The sequence below is a fragment of the Tenrec ecaudatus genome, chromosome 1 (genome assembly GCF_050624435.1).
Source record: "Tenrec ecaudatus isolate mTenEca1 chromosome 1, mTenEca1.hap1, whole genome shotgun sequence".
Classification (NCBI taxonomy): Eukaryota; Metazoa; Chordata; class Mammalia; order Afrosoricida; family Tenrecidae; genus Tenrec; species Tenrec ecaudatus.
In genome coordinates, this window is record NC_134530.1 from 129,999,411 (window position 1) to 130,022,658 (window position 23,248).

General features: G+C 39.6%; 1 protein-coding gene and 1 non-coding gene across 2 annotated transcripts in view; both read right to left on the reverse strand.

Annotated features, from left to right (window-relative positions):
* The window catches only part of DPYD (dihydropyrimidine dehydrogenase), a 1,117,227-nt gene that overhangs the window by 33,775 nt on the left and 1,060,204 nt on the right, over window positions 1–23,248 (reverse strand). Inside the window, exon 21 of the mRNA XM_075558725.1 lies at window positions 18,678–18,821. Coding sequence (XP_075414840.1) covers window positions 18,678–18,821 — 144 coding nt within the window. The remainder of the gene's footprint in view (window positions 1–18,677; window positions 18,822–23,248) is intronic.
* Window positions 4,571–4,714, reverse strand: LOC142437876 (small nucleolar RNA SNORA48). The gene has a single exon (XR_012782382.1). It is a non-coding gene; the product is annotated as a small nucleolar RNA SNORA48 (small nucleolar RNA).

Here is a 23,248-nt window from a genome sequence, read left to right on the forward strand (position 1 = left end):
TTATGAATAAATGGAATGGTTACTGAAATTACAGATAGAGAGGAAGTCAAGACAATATCACAACTAACACACACATTTAGGAAGGCAAAGATTCTGATTTGCGGCTTGAAGCTGTTGTCAATTAGGAAATGACAGTGTCAGTACCCTGTTGTTAGGTTTGTGGCTTTAATTTCCTTTTTCATTTTCTGTGTTAGAATCTGGGAAATGATGTCCTGTGCTCTGATTCCCGGCTGATGTTTCATTGGTGCTCTGTCTGAAGGACACACTTTAATCATTCTTGCAAGGTTTGTCTGTTGTGTATTTGTTTGTGTGTGTGTGTGTTTTTATAAATACTATTGATTTCTGTTTATCTTAGTTTTGTCACCATATTTGAGAGACAATTTTGCTCAGTTTATGATATTTGGTTGGTAATTCTCTTCTTTCAGAGTTAAAGATTTCATATCATTGTGTTCTTACCTGCATGGTTTCTGCTGATAAATCAGACTTAAGTTTTTTTACTTTGCCTTTTTGTATATGCTTTTGCCCCTTAATCTGTTATCAGAATTCTTTCCTAGGCTTTTATTTGGGTCACAGAGAGTTCAATAGTGATATGTCTTGGTGACTTTCTTTTGGGGGATATCCTGTGTGTGCGTCTTTGAACTTCTTGGATGCCTTTCATGAGATTAGGGAAATTTTCTGCAAACAAAACTTTAATAATTCTCTGTGTTGTTTCTAAAATCTCCTGTTATGTAATTCTAACCAGGGGTAGGGTACTCCTGTTGTGTCCCACATAACTCTTAGGCCTGCTTCTCTTTATTTTTCATCATTCTTTTTAAAATTTTTAAAAAGTTTTCTTTGAGCAAATTAGGATCAAGAGTTTTTTTTCCTCTACAGTTTCAACGATTCTAATTACCATTGATTTAATTTTTGTTGCCCTCTACTGAATTGCTGCTCTTGTATGGTTTCTAAAAGTTTGCTTATTTTTCCCCCTTTTGTTCTGGTATGATTTTTCTGAATTTTCTACAGTTTATATTTTCTTTGTATTTGTTTGTACCTTCCTTGAGCGTATATGGGTTCCGGTGTGGGCAGCACAGGATTTTGCATCACCAGTTGCCAGGCCCAAGGGGTGGTCAGAGGACACTTATGCAACTTGTGACCAGGCAGATGGCACTGAAGTGCATTGCACAAGCCAAAGACAGGGGGAGGGTGGGTGAGATGGGGGGACACCTCCACTTATTGGCAGAAGTGCACTACATGTTGTGAGCAAGCTGCTGACGTAGTAGGTCAGGAGAGTGTTCTGCTTCTCACTGGGACAACAAAGCAGTGGAAGGTAGGTGAGAGTGTAAATGGTGGGGTGCACGATATGATCCACAGGGGTGCATGCTGTTGACTACTGAGGAAAGGAAGCAGGGCAAGAAGGCTGAGGTGGGCAGATGGCTGCAGACTACACAATACTAGCTGACTCCCTGTGGACTTGAGGACTGAGCTGCAGACTTCTGGAGACAGGAAAGTTGCCAAGGGCACTACCAGTTGTGAGGTGAGAAAGTGCAGGAAGCTCCCACCTCTGATTACTGAGAAGGCAGCGGGGGAAGGGAGAGATCATAGGCTTCTGATAACTGTTTTGGAGATTGGTACAGCCAGCCCTATATGAGTGCAGCCAGCTATCAAATGTCTTGCCCCTCCCCATCCCAGTCTACTGCAAAAGAGAGAGAGAGAGAGAGAGAGAGAGAGAGAGAGAGAGAGAGAGAAAGGGGGGGGGTGAGGTGGCTATCTGGAGGCCAATGTGGCCAACTGAATCTCCACACACCCTCTCCTCCCTGTGGTTCGTCAACCCGATTGATCAGGGGCCATTGCTGATGAGTACTTCTGTCCCTATGTTTTGGCCTTCTCCTGACTCCATGATGACCTGGGGCTCCGGTTCACCATCCTGTCCTTTCCGTCCTTAAACGCAGCTCGTTTTCTGCTGCCCTTACTTCACTCTGCGTTTGTCTAGACTGTGTTTCTATCATGTTGGGAATTCCATGGTTGCGCTCCAGAGTTCCTCTTCTGGGGACACTGTTTGCTTTGTCTCAGGTTGGCCAGAATGTGCTGAACTGGCCAGCAGGGTGCTTCCACTCTGTGTCTTTCTTCACTCTCTGCTTGTGCGCAGTTTCTTCTTCCAGTCATTGTTTGGTCTAATTATTTACTCGTTCATTTGCTTTCCACCATTCCAGGATTATCATCTGTACTTGTTTCACTTGGTTATTTTTATCTCTGCTGTAGAGGAATGGCCTGGTATGTGTGACTCAATTGTCCTCTTGAGAAGTACTCTCACTGTCTCGAATGTTCTGTTCTTTCTGAAGGGAACGTTTCCCCCACCAATAGCTACCTCATTCACTCTCTGACATTGTGAGGTGTGCAATCAGATGCCACTTCATCAGGTAGATCTTCCCTGTCCACTCCAGTAAATCCTATTCTCCTAACCCTTACTTAATTTTATCCAAAATACTTGCCACCATCTGACATATTATGTATTGACTTATTTACTGTCTGTTTGTCCCTACTAAAATGTAACTCCGTAAGAGCTAGATTTCTATTCACTAGTGAAACCCTAATGACTGTCACCATGTTGAGACACAGTGCGTGCTCATTAAGAGTTTGGGGTGAATGCATGAAGGAGTGGATGTGTGGGCGAAGGTGGCAGCTGTTGTCCACTAGAGGTTCAGGATGTCCCCGGTTATTGTGAAAGACAAAATGGAATTCTACCTGCTGGGCTGCCTCAAGGCACCCCTCCTTCTGATTGTGGGCCAATTATTCCTCCTTGAGATTTCTTCAATTTGGGTTTACTCAGACCATCATTTTCTACTGGTGCTTCCCGTCTCTCTGATTACTTATTCCCATTTTCTCAGAACTGCTATTCCCTCATGGGTATTAGGCAAAAAGAAATGAGAAAATACACATCAAGCTTCTATCTTGTGTCTGGCACACAATAAGCTAGGCGGTCAAGGACATCAGTTATTTCCCCTTCATATCCTCCAGCACTTCCCTTGGGTCCATCATTTCCCATAGGCTCAAAGCTAAAAAATTTAAAATCTCATATCCAAAACACAATTAAATAATAAAAACAAAACCCTGATTTATTTTCCTATATCTCCTTTATATTTGTTGGATGGTCAAAAGTGGAATCATGTTAGTCTCCTCTTAATGAGCCCTGGTGGTGGGGGGTTACCCACTGGGTTGTTAACCACACGATCTTCAGAGATGCACACCCACCAGTCACTTCATGGGAGAAAGACAAAGCTTTCTGCTTCCACAAACATTTACAGTGTTGCAACATACAAGGAGAAGCTCTATTCTGTCCTAGAGGGCACCATATGTTGGTGTTAATACAAGGCATTGGATGGATAGTTCCTTTGTTCTCAACCGTTCATTATCCCATACCATTCTGTTGATAGTGAAAATTGCTCAGTCTTGGAGACAAAATTAACAAGACATTATCAGCCTCACTTTTGTCTCTTTCTTCATCACCATGTCCATTCCTTCATCCCAGTACCTCATTATTCCCTTTCTACCCCTTCCTTGGTGCTGGATGGGCAGTGTTTTGTTCAGCTGTGAACAGGGTTGTTCTGAGCCAGACCCAACACGACCCCCCTAACCACAACACAATAACCCTGACCTAAGCTAGGCTGGCCTAGCTTACAGGGCATTCCTGCCAACTTATAGTTCTGCGCCTTCATAGGTTGCCGATTGCACCATTGTGATCCACAAGGCTTTCAGGTGTTGAATTTTGGAAGTAGATCACCAGGTCTTCTTTCCCAGTCCAGCCTCATTAAAATCTGTTCCGTATCATAGCAACACCTAAGCCAGATGGGTGGTGGCTATGCGTGAGATAGATGCAAGGCTGGAATTGACCTTGGGTCTCCCGTGTGAGTGGAGAATTCAGTCACAGAGTCACAATGTCTCCTGTCTAGACTAGGCCATTGCTGTGCGCTAGTGAGTTGGTTCAGACTCATAGCACGAAACCCAACCCACTGGCATTTAGTCAATTCTGATTTTCAGTGTCAGGAGGCCTTTCTTGGGGCTTTCTGTCTAAACTAGGCACAACTATGAAAGAGTCTTCATACATCTTGTACTTTATATATATAGCAGATATAAAATATGGCTTTCTAATTATTAGTGGAATTCTTTTTTAAAATCGTTTTATTAGGGGCTCATACAACTCTTACCACAATCCATACATACATCAATTGTGTAAAGCACATTTGTACATTCATTGTCCTCATCATTCTCAAAACATTTGCTCTCCACTTAAGCTCCTGGCATCAGGTCTTCATTTATTCCCCTCCCTCCCCACTCACCCCTTCCTCATGAACCCTTGATACTTTATAAATTACTATTTTGTCATATCTTGCCCTGTCTGATGTCTCCCTTCACCCAATTTTCTATTGTCATCCCCCAGGGAGGAGGTCACTTATAGATCCTTGTAATCAATTTCCCCTTTCCAACCCACTCTCTCTCTACACTTCCAGTATCGCCACTCACACCACTGGTCCTGAAGAGATCATCTGCCCTGGATTCCCTGTGTTTCCAGGTCCTTTTTTTTTTTTTTTTTTAATGTGCCCTAGGCATGAAACAGCTCTGGCCACGATCTGGGCATCAAGCTAGAATGAACAAAGGGCTGCCAGTCTGCTCTGCCCCTGACTGAGATAAAAGTACCACCACCAATCAGGGGTCTCTTTGCCCACAGCCAGGGGATTCCAGGTCCTATCTGTACTAGTGTACATGCTCTGGTCTAGCCAGACTTGCAAGGTAGGATTTGGATCATGATAGTGGGGGGGGGGGGGGGGAGATGGGGAGGAAGCATTTAGGAACTCTAACTCTCTCTCTATCTATATATCTATCTATATCCAATTTCTTGCTTTATTCTCTATGCTTTATGAAGACAGAGATTGCGCTTGTCTCCATGACTGTGATAGAGGCAGATGAGAAACCTGGAGGCCCTTTTGGTTAAGCATTACCCTTCTCGCTACAAGGTGGCCTGCCCAAACCCACCAGCTGCTCCACAAGATAAAGATGAGGCTACCGTGCTCCAGTAATGATTGATAGCCTCAGGAACCCAAGGGGGTTTCTCTGAGGGCATTGAGTAGATGGCCGTGTTTGTTTGTGTGTTCATTTTCAATACATAGAGACAAAGCGCCCTGATGGCACAGTGGCCGCTACGTGAGAATTGGACTGTTTAAACCTACTCATCCTCTCTGTAGGAGAGAGACCCGACAATCTCAGTCCATGGAGAGTATAGCCGGGACAACACTACAGCGTCACACTACACTGTCACACGGGGTGGCTGGGCATTGCAAATCAACTCTACATACACTAACAACAACCACACAGATTCACACACAGAGTTCATCTACCGGTCATTTTAAAACTGGAAAATAAATGGGATCCTTAAAAATCTGTTCACTTGGTTGGTCTCTAAAGCTTTATGTATTCCTAATTTCATGTTATCGAACAGAATGGAAATGGACTATTTCCTTAGTTTTTTATCCCCATAATTGTTGTGTGTGTGTCATTTTCAACATAGTAACTAAGTATATGTGTGTGTCATTTTCTACATAGTAACTAAGTAGGACTTACTAGGTGCAGTCACCATGCAAAAACACCTAACACATTATCTGATGTTTTCATTATGTTCAATTTACAGATTAGTTCATCGAGACAAGTATACACAGCTACTAAATGGCAGGGCCATAATTTGAACCCAAGCAGGATAATGTGACAGAATGATCCCATGCTTAATAGAGAGAATTCTTCTTTTCTTAACATAACATGCTAACATTTGCCAATTCCGGTATGTGTTTTGATAAAGGAAATCTATTCCGGTATGTGTTTTGATAAAGGAAATAGCTTTTAAATTTAATCTTCTATTTTTAAACTTTAATTTGTCTAAATGGACAGTTCTGGGGGGACATGGGAGAGAGGAAGGTGGGGGAAAGGAAGTGGTACTAACAAACCCAGGGACAAGGGAACAACAAGTTATCCAAATTGGTATTGAGGAGGGTGTGGTAGGTCTGGTAGGGCATGATCAAAGGTAATGTAACAAATAGGAACTGCTGAAATCCTCTTGGGGACTGAGCATGATAGTGAAGCAGGAGGAATGTCAAGGGAAATAGAGGAAAGAGCTGGGAGGCAACGGACATTTATAGAGGTCTCTATAAAGACATATATATATGAAAAAATATTTTTATATGAGGATGGGGAAATATATCTATGTGCCTATATTTATAGGGTTAGTATTAAGGCAGCAGAGGGACATTGGGTCTCCACTCAAGTACTCCCTTAATGCAAGAATACTTTCTTCTATTAAATTGGCATTCTATGATGCTCACCTTCCCAACACAACTGCTGAAGACAAAGCGGGTGAATAAGCAAATGTGGTGAAGAAAGCTGATGATGCCTGGCTATCAAAAGATATAGCATCCGGGGTCTTAAAGGCTTGAAGGTAAACAAGCGGCCATCTAGCTCAGAAGCAACAAAGCCCACATGGAAGGAGCACACCAGCTTGTGTGATCATGGGGTACTGAAGAGATCAATTATCAGGCATCAAAGAACAAAAAAAATACCTTTTGATAGCCAGGCACCATCAGCTTTCTTCACCACATTTGCTTCTGCACCCATTTGTCTTCAGCCATTGTATCATGGAGGTAAGCACCGAATGATATGATTTTTTTTTGTTCTTTGATGCCTGATAACTGATCCCTTCGGCACCTCGTGATCACACAGGTTAGGTGTTTTTCCATATGAGATTTGTTGTTTCTGAGCTAGATGGCCACTTGTTTACCCTCAGGCTTTTAAGACCCCAGACGCTATATCTTTTGATAGCCAGGTGCCATCAGCTTTCTTCACCACATTTGCTTATTCACCTACTTTGTCTTCAGCGGTTGTGTCAGAAAGGTGAACATCATATAATGCAAATTTAATAGAAGAAAGTATTCTTGCATTGAGGGAGTACTTGAGTGGAGACCCAATGTCCCTCTGCTGCCTTAATACTAACCCTATAAATATAGGCACATAGATATATTTGCCCATCCTCATATATAAATATATTTGCATATGTACATGTCTTTATGTAGACCTCTATAAATGCCCTTTTCCTCCCAGCTCTTTCCTGTATTTCCCTTGACTTTCCTCCTTTCCCACTATATATACAGAAAGATTATGTTATATATATAAAATTCTATAATATATAATTATAATAATTATATATAGAGAGTGTTCTGATATATATGTATATGTATATATGTATATATATATAGAGAGAGAGATAGGATTCTTCTCTTATTTAATTATTGCTTTTCCCTTCACTAAAATTAACTAGTACTTATTTATTATCTAGTTTGTGATTTCCCCTTTCTTCTCTTCCAATCCTTCGTCACCATCAATGTTTTCTCTCTCTTTCTTCTCTGTGTTAATCTTTTCATGGTTCTAATAAGAGTGAACACCCTCTTCTCTTCATGTCTCCCAAACTTCACATGGGCACCTGTCATGTGAAGCACCTTTATCAACCTTCTACACAGATCATCTTTCATTCCTATGTTTAATGGCTAACATCAATAAGTACAGGGGTGAAATTAAACACATTCCTAAGCATTGTGATAAAAGAGACACATTTGTCTTGTTAGAAGTATTAAAGTATTATCTTAGATAGTGGTTTAACATAAGGGATTTAAGGCCAATAATTTTGGATAGTTTAAAAATTTTTGCAAAGGAATTTTAGTCTGTTTGTTTTTAGCTCTTCCTCATTAAACCAAGAATTCCTGAAGGAATACAATTAGCCTGTACATTATTATATTTTTAAAGAAATTGTCTAATTAGAACTATGCCTTCTTCATTTCTGGTTCACAAGAAAGTTCTTGCCCTTGAAGTCTCAGCAAATTTTCGGAGGTTGTAAATTTTAATGTAAAGTAAATGATTGAATCTATGATAAAGATTTTATGAGAATAATCATTTGAGGTGCAAAGGAGAAGCCTCTAGAGAATGCAAATATTAAAATGTTGAGTTTGCTGCTTCTTAGTATGGGGTGGGGGGAGTTGTTGCTATTTCTAGTATTTTAGAACAAAACCAACTTAAAATTAATTAAATAGCTAAAAGTAAAACCTAAAGCCGGAAGCAAACAAGGTCAGATGAATATGATGCTATTGTAAAGCAAACTAAATTCTGCAAAGAAAAAAAAGGGAGAGAAATCATAAAATACATGTTCACCTGACGTGATAACACAAAATTGAGATTTTGTTATATATACATAAACTTTCCATAATCTAAACTGTGAGTGAAATCACAATCCTTGAAAGTACATCTAAAACATATTTGAGAGTTATAATTTAAAATATAATAAAAATTTACAAAAACTATATGATACTCCAACAAAGTATTAGTCCATTAAACATCACACTCACACAGGAATCAATACAACAACCAATACATACAAAGACAAAGATAAAATTTACAAATATCACTAGTATTTACATATAAAGCATTAAAAATATCCTTCAGAATTACATTGTAAAAATGAAAAACAAATTCATTTTTAGGTTCAAATTAGGTTCTACTTCACATTTGAGGAAGAATATAAATTTTATGCTTCTTCTTGCTATATGTATCAAAATTAAGTACTAAAATTTTGGTACTTCTGAGTTCTTTTCAGAAAATCACGATAGATATATAGAAAGATTTTTGTCAAAAGATATTATAATTGCATTATTTGTATAAAATGATGCAACTATAGTTACCTTTATGTTTCTTGTTACTTAAAGTTAATGATACATCCATTTTAAGAAATACTATGGAGCCATTGAAAAAAGTCATATAAAAATTATATTATTTTTATGGAAAAATACAAAGTAGAAGAATCTATATTTGAAATATTGTATGTGGTATAGCAAATGGGTCCAATTTTATAAGTGTAAATTTTAAGAGTGGTTAAATAAATGTATCTTCCTAGAGACATTGACTTGGAAGAGATGAAGGAAAAACTCAATATCAGCAGCTGAAATGAGGCTGCAGGGCACTGCAGAACAGAGCATCAATTGTTCATCTGTAAGTCCAGAATGCAGTTGAGGCAAATTAAAACAAGTCGCAGAGAACTGAAATCTGACTTTGAATACATCCTATCTGTGTTTCCAGAAAGCTCAAGAACAGAGCTAACTCATTGAACACTAATGACAGAAGACCAGATAAGCTGGGGGACGGCATGAAAAAATGTCATACATGAAGAAAGCAAAGGTGATTAAAAAGACAAGAAAGGAAGAAAAGATGGAAGTGAATGTCAGAGGAGATTTTGAACTTGCTCTTGATCATAAAGTAAATGGAAAAAATAAAGAATTGACCTGAAAGCTCCAAAGAGCTACTGAAGAAGACAAATTAGTGTAATAAAATGTGCAAAGACCTGGCATTATGGGGACAAAAAGTTCTTACACATTGAGCATAGAAAACCTGTCAAAGCAACAAAGTATTCTATGAGCAAAATATCAAATGCTGCAGGAAGCATCAATAGCACACAAAGATAACCAAAACAATTGGTCAACAATCAACCATTTCATGAGGTAGCAGATGAACAAGAACCAGTGGTACTGAAGGAAGAAATTCAAGCGGCACTGAAATGATTAGTAAAACTTTAGGCTACAGGAATAAACTAGGCTAAATACCAATTAAAATGCTTTTATAATCTGATCATGTACTGGAACACTCACACCTATATGCCAAGAAATTTAGAAGACACTTATCTGGGCAATCAACTGGAAGATATCCATCTTTGTACCCATTTAAAATAACAGTGTGGAAAGTATTGAACAATATCATTAATTTCATATGCGAGTAAAATTGTGCTGTAGATTATTTAACAATGGTTACAGGAGTACATTGACAGGGAGCTCCCAGAAATTCCAGTTGTATTAATAAGAGTATATGGCCCTTGCTGACCCATGGCCCTATGGGGACAGCACTGGAGACTCAGTGTCGGGATTGGCCCAGTCTGACCCTAACACACCGAAGCAAAACACTAAGGGCTTGCAGCAGATAAATGGGGGGAGCAGAGCCGTGAGCTCCCGAGGGAGTGCAAATGATAGACTGGAGCGTGGCAACCCATCAGACTTGACTGGAGGACACTCATAGAGGTGGAAAAGCAGCTTGAGCTATTTACAGGGTTTTCTTTGTCTTTTTAATTAATTAAGCAATTAATAAATTTTGGGTTATTGGTTTTCTTTGTTGTCGTCATGTTTTTTTTGTCACTTTGTCTTGCTATGCCTTCTTTTTTTGTGCATATTATTATCTCTGCAGATCTATCTAGATCAGATAGGCTGGATGAACAGTCTGGAGGAGAAAACAACCACCGATGGTTCCGGGGTGACATGGGAGAGGGAGAGGTAGGGGGGAAGGAGGTGATGTTGACCAACCCAGGGACAAGGGAACAACAAATGATCCAAAATTAGTGGCAAGGAGGGTGTGAGAGGCCTGGTAGGGATTCAGCAAGAGCAATATAACAAAGAGAAATCACTGAAACCCAAATGAAGGCTGATCACGGTATTGAGACAAGAGGAAAGTAAAAGGAAATAGAGAAAAGAACTAAGTGGCAAAGAACATTTATAGAGGTCTAAATACAAGCATGTACATATGTAAATATATTTATGTAGGATGATGGGAAAATAGATCTACATGCATATATTTATAGGCTTACTATTAAGGCAGCAGATGGACAATGGACCTCCACTTAAGTGCTTACTCAATGCAAGAACACTTTGCTCTATTAAATTGGCATTCCATGATGCATACCATTCCAACATGATTGCTGAAGACAAATATGTGCATAAGCAAATGTGAAGAAAGCTGATGGGGCCCGGCTATCAAAAGATATAGCATCTGAGGTCTTAAAGGTTTGCAGGTAAACAAGCAGCCATCTAGCCGAGAAGCAACAAAGCCCACATGGAAGAAGCACACCAGCCTGTGTGACCACAAGGTGTCAAAGGGATCAAGTACCAGGCATCAAAGAACAAAAAAACCATACCATTGTAAATGAGGGGAGTGCAGAGTGGAGACCCAAAGCCCATCTGTAGATAATGGGACATCCCATTACAGAAGGTTCACAGGGAGGAGATGAGACAGTCAGTGTTCAGTGTAGCAACAATGAAACATGCAACTTTCTTCTAATTCTTTAATGCTTCCTCCTCCCCAATATCATGATCCCAATTCTACCTTACAAATCTGGCTAGAACAGAGGATGTACACTGGTACAGATGGTAAACGGAAACACAGAGAATCCAGGACAGATGATTCCTTCAGGATCAGTGGTGAGAGTGGCAATACTGGAAGGTGTAGGTAAGGTGGAGTAGAAAGGGGGAACCAATTATAAGAATCTACATATAACCTCCTCTCTGGGGGATGAACAATAAAAAGTGGGTGAAGGGAGATGTAGGACAGTGCAAGACATGACAAAACAATAATAATTTATAAAGCATCAAGGGTTCATGAGGTAGGGGTGCGCATGAAGGGAAGGGGGGTGAGCTGATACCAAGGGCTTGAGTGGAACGCAAATATTTTAAGAATGATGAGGGCAATGAATGTACAAATCTGCTTGACACAGTTGATGTATGTATGGATTGTGATAGGAGTTGTATGAGCCCTCAATAGAATGATTTTTTTTAAAAGACGAGGATATGGAATGAGGAAGATCATTACTGCCTTCAGATAGCTCTTGACACGAGCAGAGAACAGCAGAAAGATGTTTACTTGTGTTTTATTGAATTTTCAAAAATATTTGATTGTGCGACTCGTAACAAAATGTAGACAGCATTGAGAAAATTGGGAATCTAAGAACACTTAATTGTGCTTATGTAGAACCTACCTGTACATGGACCCAAAGGCAATCTTACAAACAGAACTAAGCCATTTCACATGGTTTAAAGTCAGGAAAGTGTGTTGAAGGCTGTATCCATTCACCATATTTATTCAGTCTGTACAGCAAGCAAATGAAATGAGAAGCTGGGCAATATGAAGCAGAGTGTGACGTCAGGGTTGTAGGAATGCTTACTAACAAACGCTGACATGCAGGTGATGCAATCTTATTTCCTGAGAGCCAGGAGGACTTCCTGATGAAGATAATATACTACAGACTTCAGTTTAGATTACAACTAAATGCAAACAAAACCAAAATCCTTATCATTGAACAATAGACAATTTCACTATAAACAGAGAAAGACTGAAATGATTGCGGATTTCATATTGCTTGGATCCACCATCAATGCTCAAGGAAATAGCATGATATATTGTGTGTAGCAGTGCTGTGCTGTGTTTGGCCAATCAGCTGCACAAGACGTCTTTGTGTGCCAAAGAGCAATGATGCCACTCTGGGCGCTCAGGTGCACCGAGCCCAAGTCAAGGTATTTTCAATTGCCTACATGCCTGTCATTGTGGGACACTGAATAAGGGAGACTGAAGAAGAAGTATTGTACTTGAATTATTGTGCTGTTGACGAATATTGGACGTATCATGGCCTGCTATGAGCAAACGAATTTGTCTTGGGAGAACCACCATAATGCACCTTAGAGGAGAGGATGGTGAAACTCTTTCTCATGTACTTTGTCTCAAGAGACCAGTCTTTGGAAAAGGACATCGTGATTGGGTAGCAAAAGGTAGTAGAGTAGCAGAAAGGAGAAAGGCCTCAATACGATCAATTGACACAGTGGCTGCAACACTGAGGTCAAATGGAGCAACAATTAGGGACTGCACAAGTCCAGGCCCTGTTTCATTCCTTTGTGCACAGGATTCCTATGGATCAGAACTGGCTTGAGGAAGCCTAACAACATGAGTCAATGCAGACTGATTATAATTACTATTTTAATCTTTATGCCATTAACATTATGAAAAAATTTGAACCATACAAAAAAATGGACATAAAAAAGATGGAGGAACAGACCATATAGCTGGATAAGTGAAGAAATTGGCATGGGGGCTACTTATAACCTCCCAGGCTGTACATGAGGGGAGAAGAATTTACCTCCACTCGAGTCCAAGGCTGATTTCCACAAGACAGAAGTCAGACATGCCTCCAACTCTCCATCCTTCTTTAACCTATGCTGATACAAGAGGTCCCTCCTCCTTATCTGCTGGGTTTGATAATCCATTGCAATAGCCCCTCAGAACTCATAGGCAATGCTCATAATTATGAAGCTTTAACAAGGACACTAATAATTCATAATATGTCAGGATCAGAAAATACTTGGGATATAGTCCTTCATCTGGAACAGGGCCAGGCCTGTCAGCCATGCAGGCTGAACTGCTAAGCACAAGCCTGACAGTTCAAACCCACCCATTGCTTCTCCAGAGAAAGAGGGGGCTGTCTGTCCCTGTGAATATTTACAATTCTTCAGAAACCTTACACAGCAGTGGTCCCCCACCTTCCCCATGCTGTGACCCTCTCATCCAGCTCCTCATATGTGCTGACCCCAACCATACAATTGTTGTCATTGCTACTTCATAACTGTCATTTTGCTACTGTTACGAATCAGGAGAGCCCAGTGAAAGGGTCGTTGGACCCCAATGGGGTCGCAACCCACAGGCTGAGAACTGCTGTTACACAGGATTACTAGGAGTTGGGATCAACTTGGTGGTAGTGAGCTTGGTGTTTTCACTTACCTAGTCATTTGGTGGCATTACAGACACAATAGAAGAGCCAAACCAAGTAATTTCTCTTCACCACACTTGGCATGGCGGGGCTATGACTTTAAAGATCAGGGGCTCTCTGAACCAATATGGACCTATAAATATCTCTGGAGGACAAGAACAGAGCCATATATTTCCCTTCTTCCTAAAAAATACATTTCCTTTTTCATTTTATCTAAAGTTTTATAGAAAGCAAGACGAAGTGAATAGGTCTTTGTTATACATTTTTAAAAAACTCTTCATCGTTCAAAGACATTAATGCACTTATAACAAATAAATACATTTCCTCTTTTGGAAAAACCTCCAAAATTAACTGCTTAATATGTTGACATGGATGCAGCTGCATATCCTATGAAGGTGGTTCTTACAATGTCCTTTGGTTTCTGTAACATACAGCACAACGAGGGCACTTTCATGTGAATAGTTTCTAGAGTAAGATTCTTTAGGAGAGAAATATAAACCTGAACCCCTTTAAATAAGATTCTATGCCATTCCTTAATGTTTGTTTTTTTTAAATCCTACTTTCCTGATTTTACATTTTTGATGTTTATTCAATTTTTCTGAACTGGGGTATTTTATCTGGATTAGTGATCTCCCAAGTTCATTTCAACTGCTGTAGGTTCTTGTTTGTTCATTTTGTTTTACTTCCTTGGTATCATCTCAACACCCTCCCTGAAAGAGCAGGGGGCTAGAAAATGGGATCATGTTATTTAAATCACTTCATACTCCTTGAAAGCGCCCCGGTGATGTAGTGGGTTACAAATTGGGCAACTAATTACTAATCACTGTGGGCTAAAGCTGGGACTTCTTACTCCTGTAAAGCTTCACGACCTCTGAAACACACGGGTCGTTCTGCTGGATCCTCAGGGGTCACTGGGAGTTTGAACCAACTTGATGGCCACAAGTTTTGCACTTCTTAAATTTAATATATAAGTAATACAAGTTGTGTTCAATTAATGTGGCCCTCATTCCTTAGACCATGCCTTATCATTCTGGACTTTATATGTCTGGACCTATGGTCCCATTATGAAGGGGTGGGATGTGGGATGGAGACCTGACCTTGGTGGAGGGTGTGGCCTGGGCTACTCTTTTGTTTCCTTGTTGACATCCTTAAGGCCCCACATTAATACTGGGTATGAACCAGGCCACAGCCACACTCTGTTTTTCTTGGATGTAAGGATATATGCAGTGGCAAACACATCCCTCATGTGGAAAGCAAGATCTCATATTCCTGATTCAGCTTTAGTAGAAGCAAGAAGATCTACTGTGGCCTTTCTACATTTTTGACTTCTGGCTGTGGTTGACTCTGGATCCCACACTTAGTTTGCTTAAGCTCAGAGTCCTTCTATAGTGTTACACACTGGGCTGCGATCCCAATGGCCTCAGTTCTGCATACCAATTGGTCCATGGGAGACAGGGAGGGCTTTCTGCTCCAGTGATTAATTACAATCTAGGAAACTCACAGGGCAGTTCTAAGAGTCAGCATAACTAGGTGACAGTGAGAGTTTTTTGGGGGAGGGAGGGATCGAAGTTTTCCTGTATTTGAATTTCCCATCTACCACCACTGGGACATTTCCTCAACATTTGGTGAGTTTCTGTGGGAGAAGTGTGTGTTTGTGTGTGTGTGTGGCAATTAGCTGAGTAGCGCCTTGGAAGAGTTGGAAATTTGGAATATATTCCATCTCAAACTCCTTGAAACTCACAAAAAATCCCACAAAAACTCACTTCCATGCACTTAATTCTGATTCATAGTGATCTATAGGACTTTTCACCCTCCTGGAACTGAACTCACTTCTCCGTTAGCATAATCAACCCTAAGAGCTCAAAGGGGCAGAGGGTTAAGATGAAAGGAGGACTGCAAACAGGAAACAGTGGAAGAAAGTGGGATACGTGATGGCACACCTGAAAGATTGAAATGGAGGAGTTGAAACAAAAGATGGACAACTTGTTGAATGGAAAACTTGTGATGTATTAGTTATGCCTTCACCTACATCACAAGAAAAAGAACACATACTTACACACACACATTATTGCTGTTGAGTTGTTCTTTTCTTTTTTTCCTTCTCAATTATAATTTATTTATTTTAAAATCATTTTATTGGGGGCTCATACAACTCTTATCACAATCCATTCATCCATCCATCCATTGTGTCAAGCACATTTGTACATTTGTTGCCATCATCATTCTCAAAATATTTTATTTCTACTTGAGCCCTTGGTATCAGCTCCTCCTTTTCCCTCCACTCCCCTATCCTCCCTCCCTCATGAGCCCTTGATAATTTGAAAATTATTATTTTGTCATGTCTTACAATGTCCGACTTCTCCCTTTGCGCACTTTTCTGTTGTCTGTCCCCCAGGGAGGGGGCTATACATAGATCATTGTGATCAGTTCCCCCTTTCTGCCCCACCTTCCTTCCACCCTCCTGGTATTGCCACTTTCACCACTGCTTCTGAGGAAATTAATCTGTCCTGTACATCCTCTGGTCTAGCCAGATTTGTAAGGTAGAATTGAGATCATGATTGTGGGGGCGGGATGAAGCATTAAAAAACTAGAGGAAAGTTGTATGTTTCATTGGTACTATATTGCACCCTGACTGGCCCATCTCCTCCCTGAGACCCTTCTGTAAGAGGATGTCCAGTTGCCTACAAATGGGATTTGGATCTCTACCCTGCACGCCCCCTCATTCACAATGATATGATATTTTGTTACTTAATGTCTGATCCCTGATCCCATCAGCATCGCGCGATTACACAGGCTGGTGTGCTTTGTCCATGTGAACTTTGTTGCTTCTCAGCTAGATGGCACATGTTTATCTTCAAGCCTTTAAGACCTCAGGTGCTATATCTTTTGATAGCCAGGCACCATCAGCTTTCTTCACCACATTTGCTTATGCACCCATTTTGTCTTCAGAGATCATGTCGGGAAAGTGAGCATCAAGGAATGCCAGTTTAATACAACAAAGTGCTCTTGCATTGAGTGAGTATTTGAGTGGAGGCCCAAGGCTATCTCCTACCTTAATACTAAACCTATAAATATATGCAAATAGATCTATGTCCCCATCATCATATATAAATATATTTACATATGTACATGTCTGTATTTAGACCTCTATAAATTCCCTTTGCCTCCTAGTTCTTTCCTGCATTCCCTTTTACTTTCCACATCGCTAAAACGCAGTGATGAACGCATGAAACTCATCACCGCATGGGAAGAACTGGAGGAAATTATGCTAAGTGAAGTAAGTCAAGCACAAGGACAAGTACCACACGAGTCTGCTGAGGTAAGCCTAAAAAAATGCAAAGGACATAGAGTTGTTTCTTTTATAATAAGTGTAGAATTTCTCTGTGGAATTTCCAAGGCAATCAACCTGTATGGGAATAAGCGGCCTTATCTGTCTTCTATGAACAGCTGGTGAGTTTGAACTGTTAGTTTTTGGCTAGCTAAAACACTTCACTGTGAGATTCCCTTCCCTTTTCTTATTGGTAAAGTCTCAAGGACTCAAAGCCTTCTTTGACTATGCGATTTCCTTCTCTATTCTTATTGGTAAAGTCTTCAAGGACTCAAAGCCTTCTTAAATGAATTTTAATGCAATCAATCTGGTGCGTCCCTGAGAGTGAGACCTTTAGTGGAGGTTTATAACAGAATGGAGGTGCAGTGGATGAATTGGTATCAAGTAGAGAATAATACCATCCATGAATTGACAACCTCAGGTCATGGATCGTGATTTCAGAGAGACTACTTATTCATCTGGAATCCTTGGCCAGTGCAAATAGTTAATATGATGGCTGCAAACTGAAAACTGGGTAGTCTGCTGTTTCTCAGAAGAGAGCCTGTATGCTCCTTCTGAAAACTCAGACTTTGAGAGCCCTGTGGAGCACATTTCCACTGATACACTTGAGATCCGTGATTTGGAATAGCTGTGATAGCACCATTTGTTCCCCACGCACGGTGACAGCTCTAAAACAATGCTATGTGGGGGAGGGGGTATGCATGCGGCTGTGATGGGATAATACAAAGGATTCTTATGGAAATGGAGCTATTGTGTATCTTACCTATGGTGGTGAGTGTATGAAACTGCATATGCTAACACTGCATAAACACACACACACACACACACACACACACACTGTGTGAACATCCTGTTGTGATATTATAATACAGTTTTGCAAATTGTTACCATTGGCAAAAATCTGGACAAACAGTACACAAGACCTCAATAATTTCTTATATCTGGCACGAATCTATTATATTCCAAAAAAATTAAAATTCAATAAAAAGATAACATTATTTCAACTTAGTAATATTTTTAGCTCTTATCCAGGAAAATAATTGCCTGAGACTCAAATACATTTCCAGGATTCCCAGAAGCGAAACCTATACTATTATTGCCTGTACAAATCATATCTTGATCATTTAATTGTATTGAATGGCCAATTTGACATTAATTTGGAATGGTGATCATTTTTAAATGATGATGAGAGTACAAAAATTCACCTTACTAATCCCTGATACATTTAATAAATTGTAGCTTTATGTAAAACTCCTATTTTACAGTGTTCTAAAAAATCTTAGGTTATGCCAATACAAGAGAACATAATTTAATGGATTTACCTAAAATTTAATGATGAATTTATTACTATAAATTCTAAGTCCCAGAAAAAAAAGAAAAACAACTAAAAACCAGACTCACTGCTATCTAGTCCGTACTGGCTCAATGTGGCACTCTAGGATAGAGGGCAGATCCTTCCCAAGGCTGCAAATCTCTGTGGAAGCAGACGGCCACTCACAGCTGGGAGACTCCAACTGCCTAGTTTGGGATTCGCAGCTGAGCACTTGAAACCACTGTGTCACCAGTGCTCCTACAAGTTTTTTTTTCTGCTACAGACAACATTTTTAAAACATTCAGTATGTTTTTAAAACAAGCAATTATAAAATTAGATGGCAAATAAATATTTAAACTATATATACTTAGCAAAGCAGGCATGCATAATTGCTTAATGTTTACCTTGATGGCAGGAACCGGCTTTTTCGGGATAAAATAATTTCTCTCCAGTGGTGAAAAGGCTGAAGTTTGCTCTCTCAGTCTAATCTTGTTCTCGGCTATGATTTTCTTGCGCTGCTCAAGATAAGGTCCAAAACTTGGCAGTTTCTAAAAGGAAAACACACAAATAAGAAGTCATGTTAGCTCCATGTGATGATCCAAGTACATAAATATTATCACCAAACACATGTGTGGTCTGCAATTGTTTCATGTGTACGGTATCTGGTTGTTACATGATCTAATTTCACCTGGAAGTGTAGGGTTGGAGTCTAGCCTGTCCATCGGGCCTGATGGTGCCTCCTTGTGGGTGTGAGCTCCTCATGAGGTGGGTTCTAGGAACCTCCCCCCCTCTCTCTGCCTTCCCCTTCCTGCACTCCCCTCACTTGGAGAGCTGCCTGAGCCACTGTTTCTGGTTTCACGGGACTTCGCATGCACCGATGCGGATGTACCTACAGTCTGCATCATTGCATGTGACTTCGTGAGTCTGAAAAGTTACTTATAAGTAGTAATGGATGTATGGACTAGTATTGCACTGGGTAGGATATATTCTTGATATACAATGGACTTCTTGCTAGAAAGCTCTTTCATACGTGTATGAGTGTCATTGGATTTGTTTCTCTAGTCAACATGGGCTAAGCCACTGGAACAAGAATCCCATTTATTTTTGGACCGCTAATCTTCTAGGTATCAGATTCCATTAATTATTAAAAGTAAAACAGAATTATGATATCTTTATTAAATACGTATGCATTAAATGCACAAATGTTAATTACAATCTATTCTTATGCATAGTAAAGTTCACCATGCTCAGCCAAATCCATTTACTTAAAACAATATAGTTCAATCATGCATTTGGATTTAGAGACAGAAGTGAGACCTATTAATGCTCCTTTTCCCCCTCCATTAGGTTGTATCACAATATAGACACAGCTGTTGTTCCTGACAAATGCTTTTGTCAATAGCAAAAGTACTTTGCCAAAGTTTAATCTGTAACTCTTTTTTATTGTGTTCAGATTCTTACTACAGCTCTTTAAAGACGATAACTAATGTTGATTGCAATTTACTGGAATAGCTGAAAAACAAAATGGTAAAAATATTGATTTTCCTGTACAAAAAACAAATTTCATTTTGCACGAAGAAGGCAAAAAATAGAAACAAAAAGCAGAGGAAACATCACGGCACTTAAATAAACTCCATCAGCATTCAAAATCACATTACGGAGCTTTACATCTCAAGGTTATTTAATTGTACTTCCCAAAGTTCACTTGGAAGGATACCTGGGTGTCATGGGTAAATGTGAGTGGTTTCAAGTTAACACAAAAACGCCCTCCGGTCATTCTTTATCCTACAATTATTTCCTCTTCAGTTTGTCCTTCCCTCTTCCGGAGCCTTTGATCTTCACTGGCACTGGCACACACTGAGAGGGCAAACATCTCTGAGTTTCAACTGGTTTTGTGCTGACTTGTAACCTGGAAGGTCAAGGTCTCTTCTGTAAGACTGCAGAACTGCCCCTCTCTTTATTGAAGAATAATTCCATTCATCTAGTTGATGGAGGCTTGGAAAACTACAGCATTCCAAGGTCAACCAGATCTCTGACCTAGCAAATGCTTATGCTAAACAAACAAACAAACAAAATCACACTTTTCCAGCACCCTGGCCTCCATTTGCCAGGTTGCAGAAGGCCTAGGACGAGGAGCTGTCTGATACTCTGGGGTTCTCAGAACGTAGGAAAATGGAGCTGAACTGCCACTATCACTTTATATTCATGAAGAACACATTTACTGGAAGAACCTGAGATTGGTATTCATTATCAATTAATTGTAATTATGTCAACAATTCAAGCAAATGGAAACAACGGTGTGAATGCCATATCGAACTAGAATGATATATTTAATATCAGCACCTTCATCCTTTCCTAAATTATAAAACTTAGGGGTTTCAGTTATAGCCTATGACGTGGAAGAGAGGAAGCATTTTGAATTTGTTTTTAACATAAAACGAAAGACCCTGGCTTGTTAAAAAATAAAAATTTTAAATGATCAAAAGCCAAATTTTCAATACCCACATATATAAGTAGATTTCATAATATAGAAAAGGGAATGCATGTTTGAAAAGGCCTCTTACGAAATGGCTTTTTCTCCCTCTGGCTGATGCGGTGTTAGGAATTAGAACTGGGGCCAACGACATACCCCTGCGTTCCAGGTAGCACCACAGAAGGCGACAAGCACATGTCCACCTGATAGAAACCTTTTCTACATGTCACTCTTTCCCCGCTGTCCTCACAGATCATGGGTAACAGAAACCTGAATCTCACATTCTGGAAGACTGTAAAGGATGGTCCAGTGTTAGGATACGGGACCTCTGACTCTTGCAGACCCTCACTGTACCATGTTTCTTGGAAATTTGATGCATTATTGGGCTTCCCTGATTGGCTCTTTTCAGTGTCACTGAATTCCACTTAAGAATTTTGCAAAGGTTTTTAAAAAGAACATATACCTGGAAACTTTTGAGTTCTATTCCCTTATACATAGAACACAAGACATTTTTTTCAATTAATGTTATTCTTATTAAAAGGAGAGAAATAATGTAGCTAAATTTACCTCATGATGATGTAATAGTAATAATTATTATTTGACATTCCTTTAATGCAGGACAGAATAAACTGGGTAAACTTCTAATAGCCTTATAAAATATAATTATTTTTATAATTATTTTAGTTGTGGTCGATCACCTTTCCCATCTATAAATTTGTCATGCTGGTTAACAGTGGTATGATTCTAATGTGCTCATCTTTTTTAATTAGTCCCAAGGAGAGCATCCTAATTTAATGTAAGTATTGCTATAGGATTTTCTTTGAATATTAGCTAGAAAATTCAATGAAATATAAGGAAAACTATTGCCTTCTTAAATTTCAATGGAAAGTACAGGAAAATGTCTGCAACTATTTCTGCAAACTTCCAAGACATCTATAAATCAAATAGAGTCCAGTTGCGTGTGATTCCTCATTGCCTTGTTGAGATCCCAGAAGCTGAGGTGGAGTCTCAGCTCCCACCTTCTAAGGTTGTCATGGGCAGTTTACTTCCCTCGCCACTCATTCCCACTCAGGCCATTGTGGCTCAAGGCGACCTTCTGGGTTAAAGTAGAACTGTCCCTGTGGGCTTTCAAGGCTGTAACTCTTACGGAAGTAAAGCGCCTCATCTTTCTCCCAAGGAGGTGGTTTCCTTCCAACTACTAGCCTAACTCACAACCCACTAGGCCACCAGGGCATCCGAACATGAGACAAGTAAGCTTTTATCTTTATGCTGTATAAATTAAAATGATTTTGGGATTTTCAGTTAATGATGATTTAAGTTTCCCGAAAATGTAAATTGCCAGAGAATCATTTGTACACACACTGTGTTTAGGCATATACTCGTCTATCTGTTTTGATTTTGCCCAGTCTCCCAAATCAAATCAAATCAGAGAAAAATATAACAAAGAGAGATGAAAATGAATGCATAGTGGTCACTGTGTACGTGTTCAATCAGTCATGATTAATAAAGTATTTAGTTCAAATCTCTGCCTGAACATAAGTTAATTGATTTCCTATTGCAGGGGGAGAAGCAGCAGGGCCGGACAGAGCCAGCAGCAGGAGCTTTCCCTCTTCATTCATTATTTTCTCACAGAAAGTTGTAGCCTGGGGTAACTCACAGTGAGAGGTTTTGAGTGTCATGCTATATTTCTTAAACAAAGGAAAAAGTTCTTTAGGACCATCAAAACCTGCTTTGTTACAGATGAACTGAACAAAGCTCAGAAATGGTGTGATTTTTGTTCCGATAGTTTCTCCTGGGATACATCATTGATGAATTTGTTCTCACCAGAAAAGCTAAATCCTACTCATTTAAAGATAACAGTATCTCCCACTAAACCTGTCTCTCTCCAGATATAAAAAGCATTACGCTGCCGATAGAAAAGTGACAACATAATGAATCAACAATGATACCTTAAGCCAACAAAGCTTTAAGGTAAAGAAGTCTATTTGGATTATAATTTATTCATAGATCAATCTAAAGGTAATTGAGCATATTATGAAGTAGAAAAAGGTTCTTGTTCTTAATAGAAACAGGCACTGGTATCTTCCAGTTTAAACTGCATAATTTTTATGAGAATGGTAGCAAGTTGGTTAATCATATTGGTCTATAGTGCTGAAATGGACCAACTCTATTTTCCTAATCATACGCTCCTATCTCATTGAAAACAATAACAGCAAGAAAAGTAATTACTTTGGTATCTAAGTGGTACTAAGTGCAGAGATAAAAGGATTTATACCGAGTGCAATGTGCTTGTATGTATGTGTGTGTGTGCCCTGAAAGACGGGTGGTAAATTAGACATAATGGATATGTATTGCACCAGTATATAAAAGTTGACTCCTTTTAATTTTTACAGAAGGCATATTCCACTTATGACATAGTTATATAATTTATCTATCTTTCGTTATTTGTTCAACTTGTCTATACAAAGGTGAAGGTCTACTCTGGGCCAGGCTTTCTCTTGC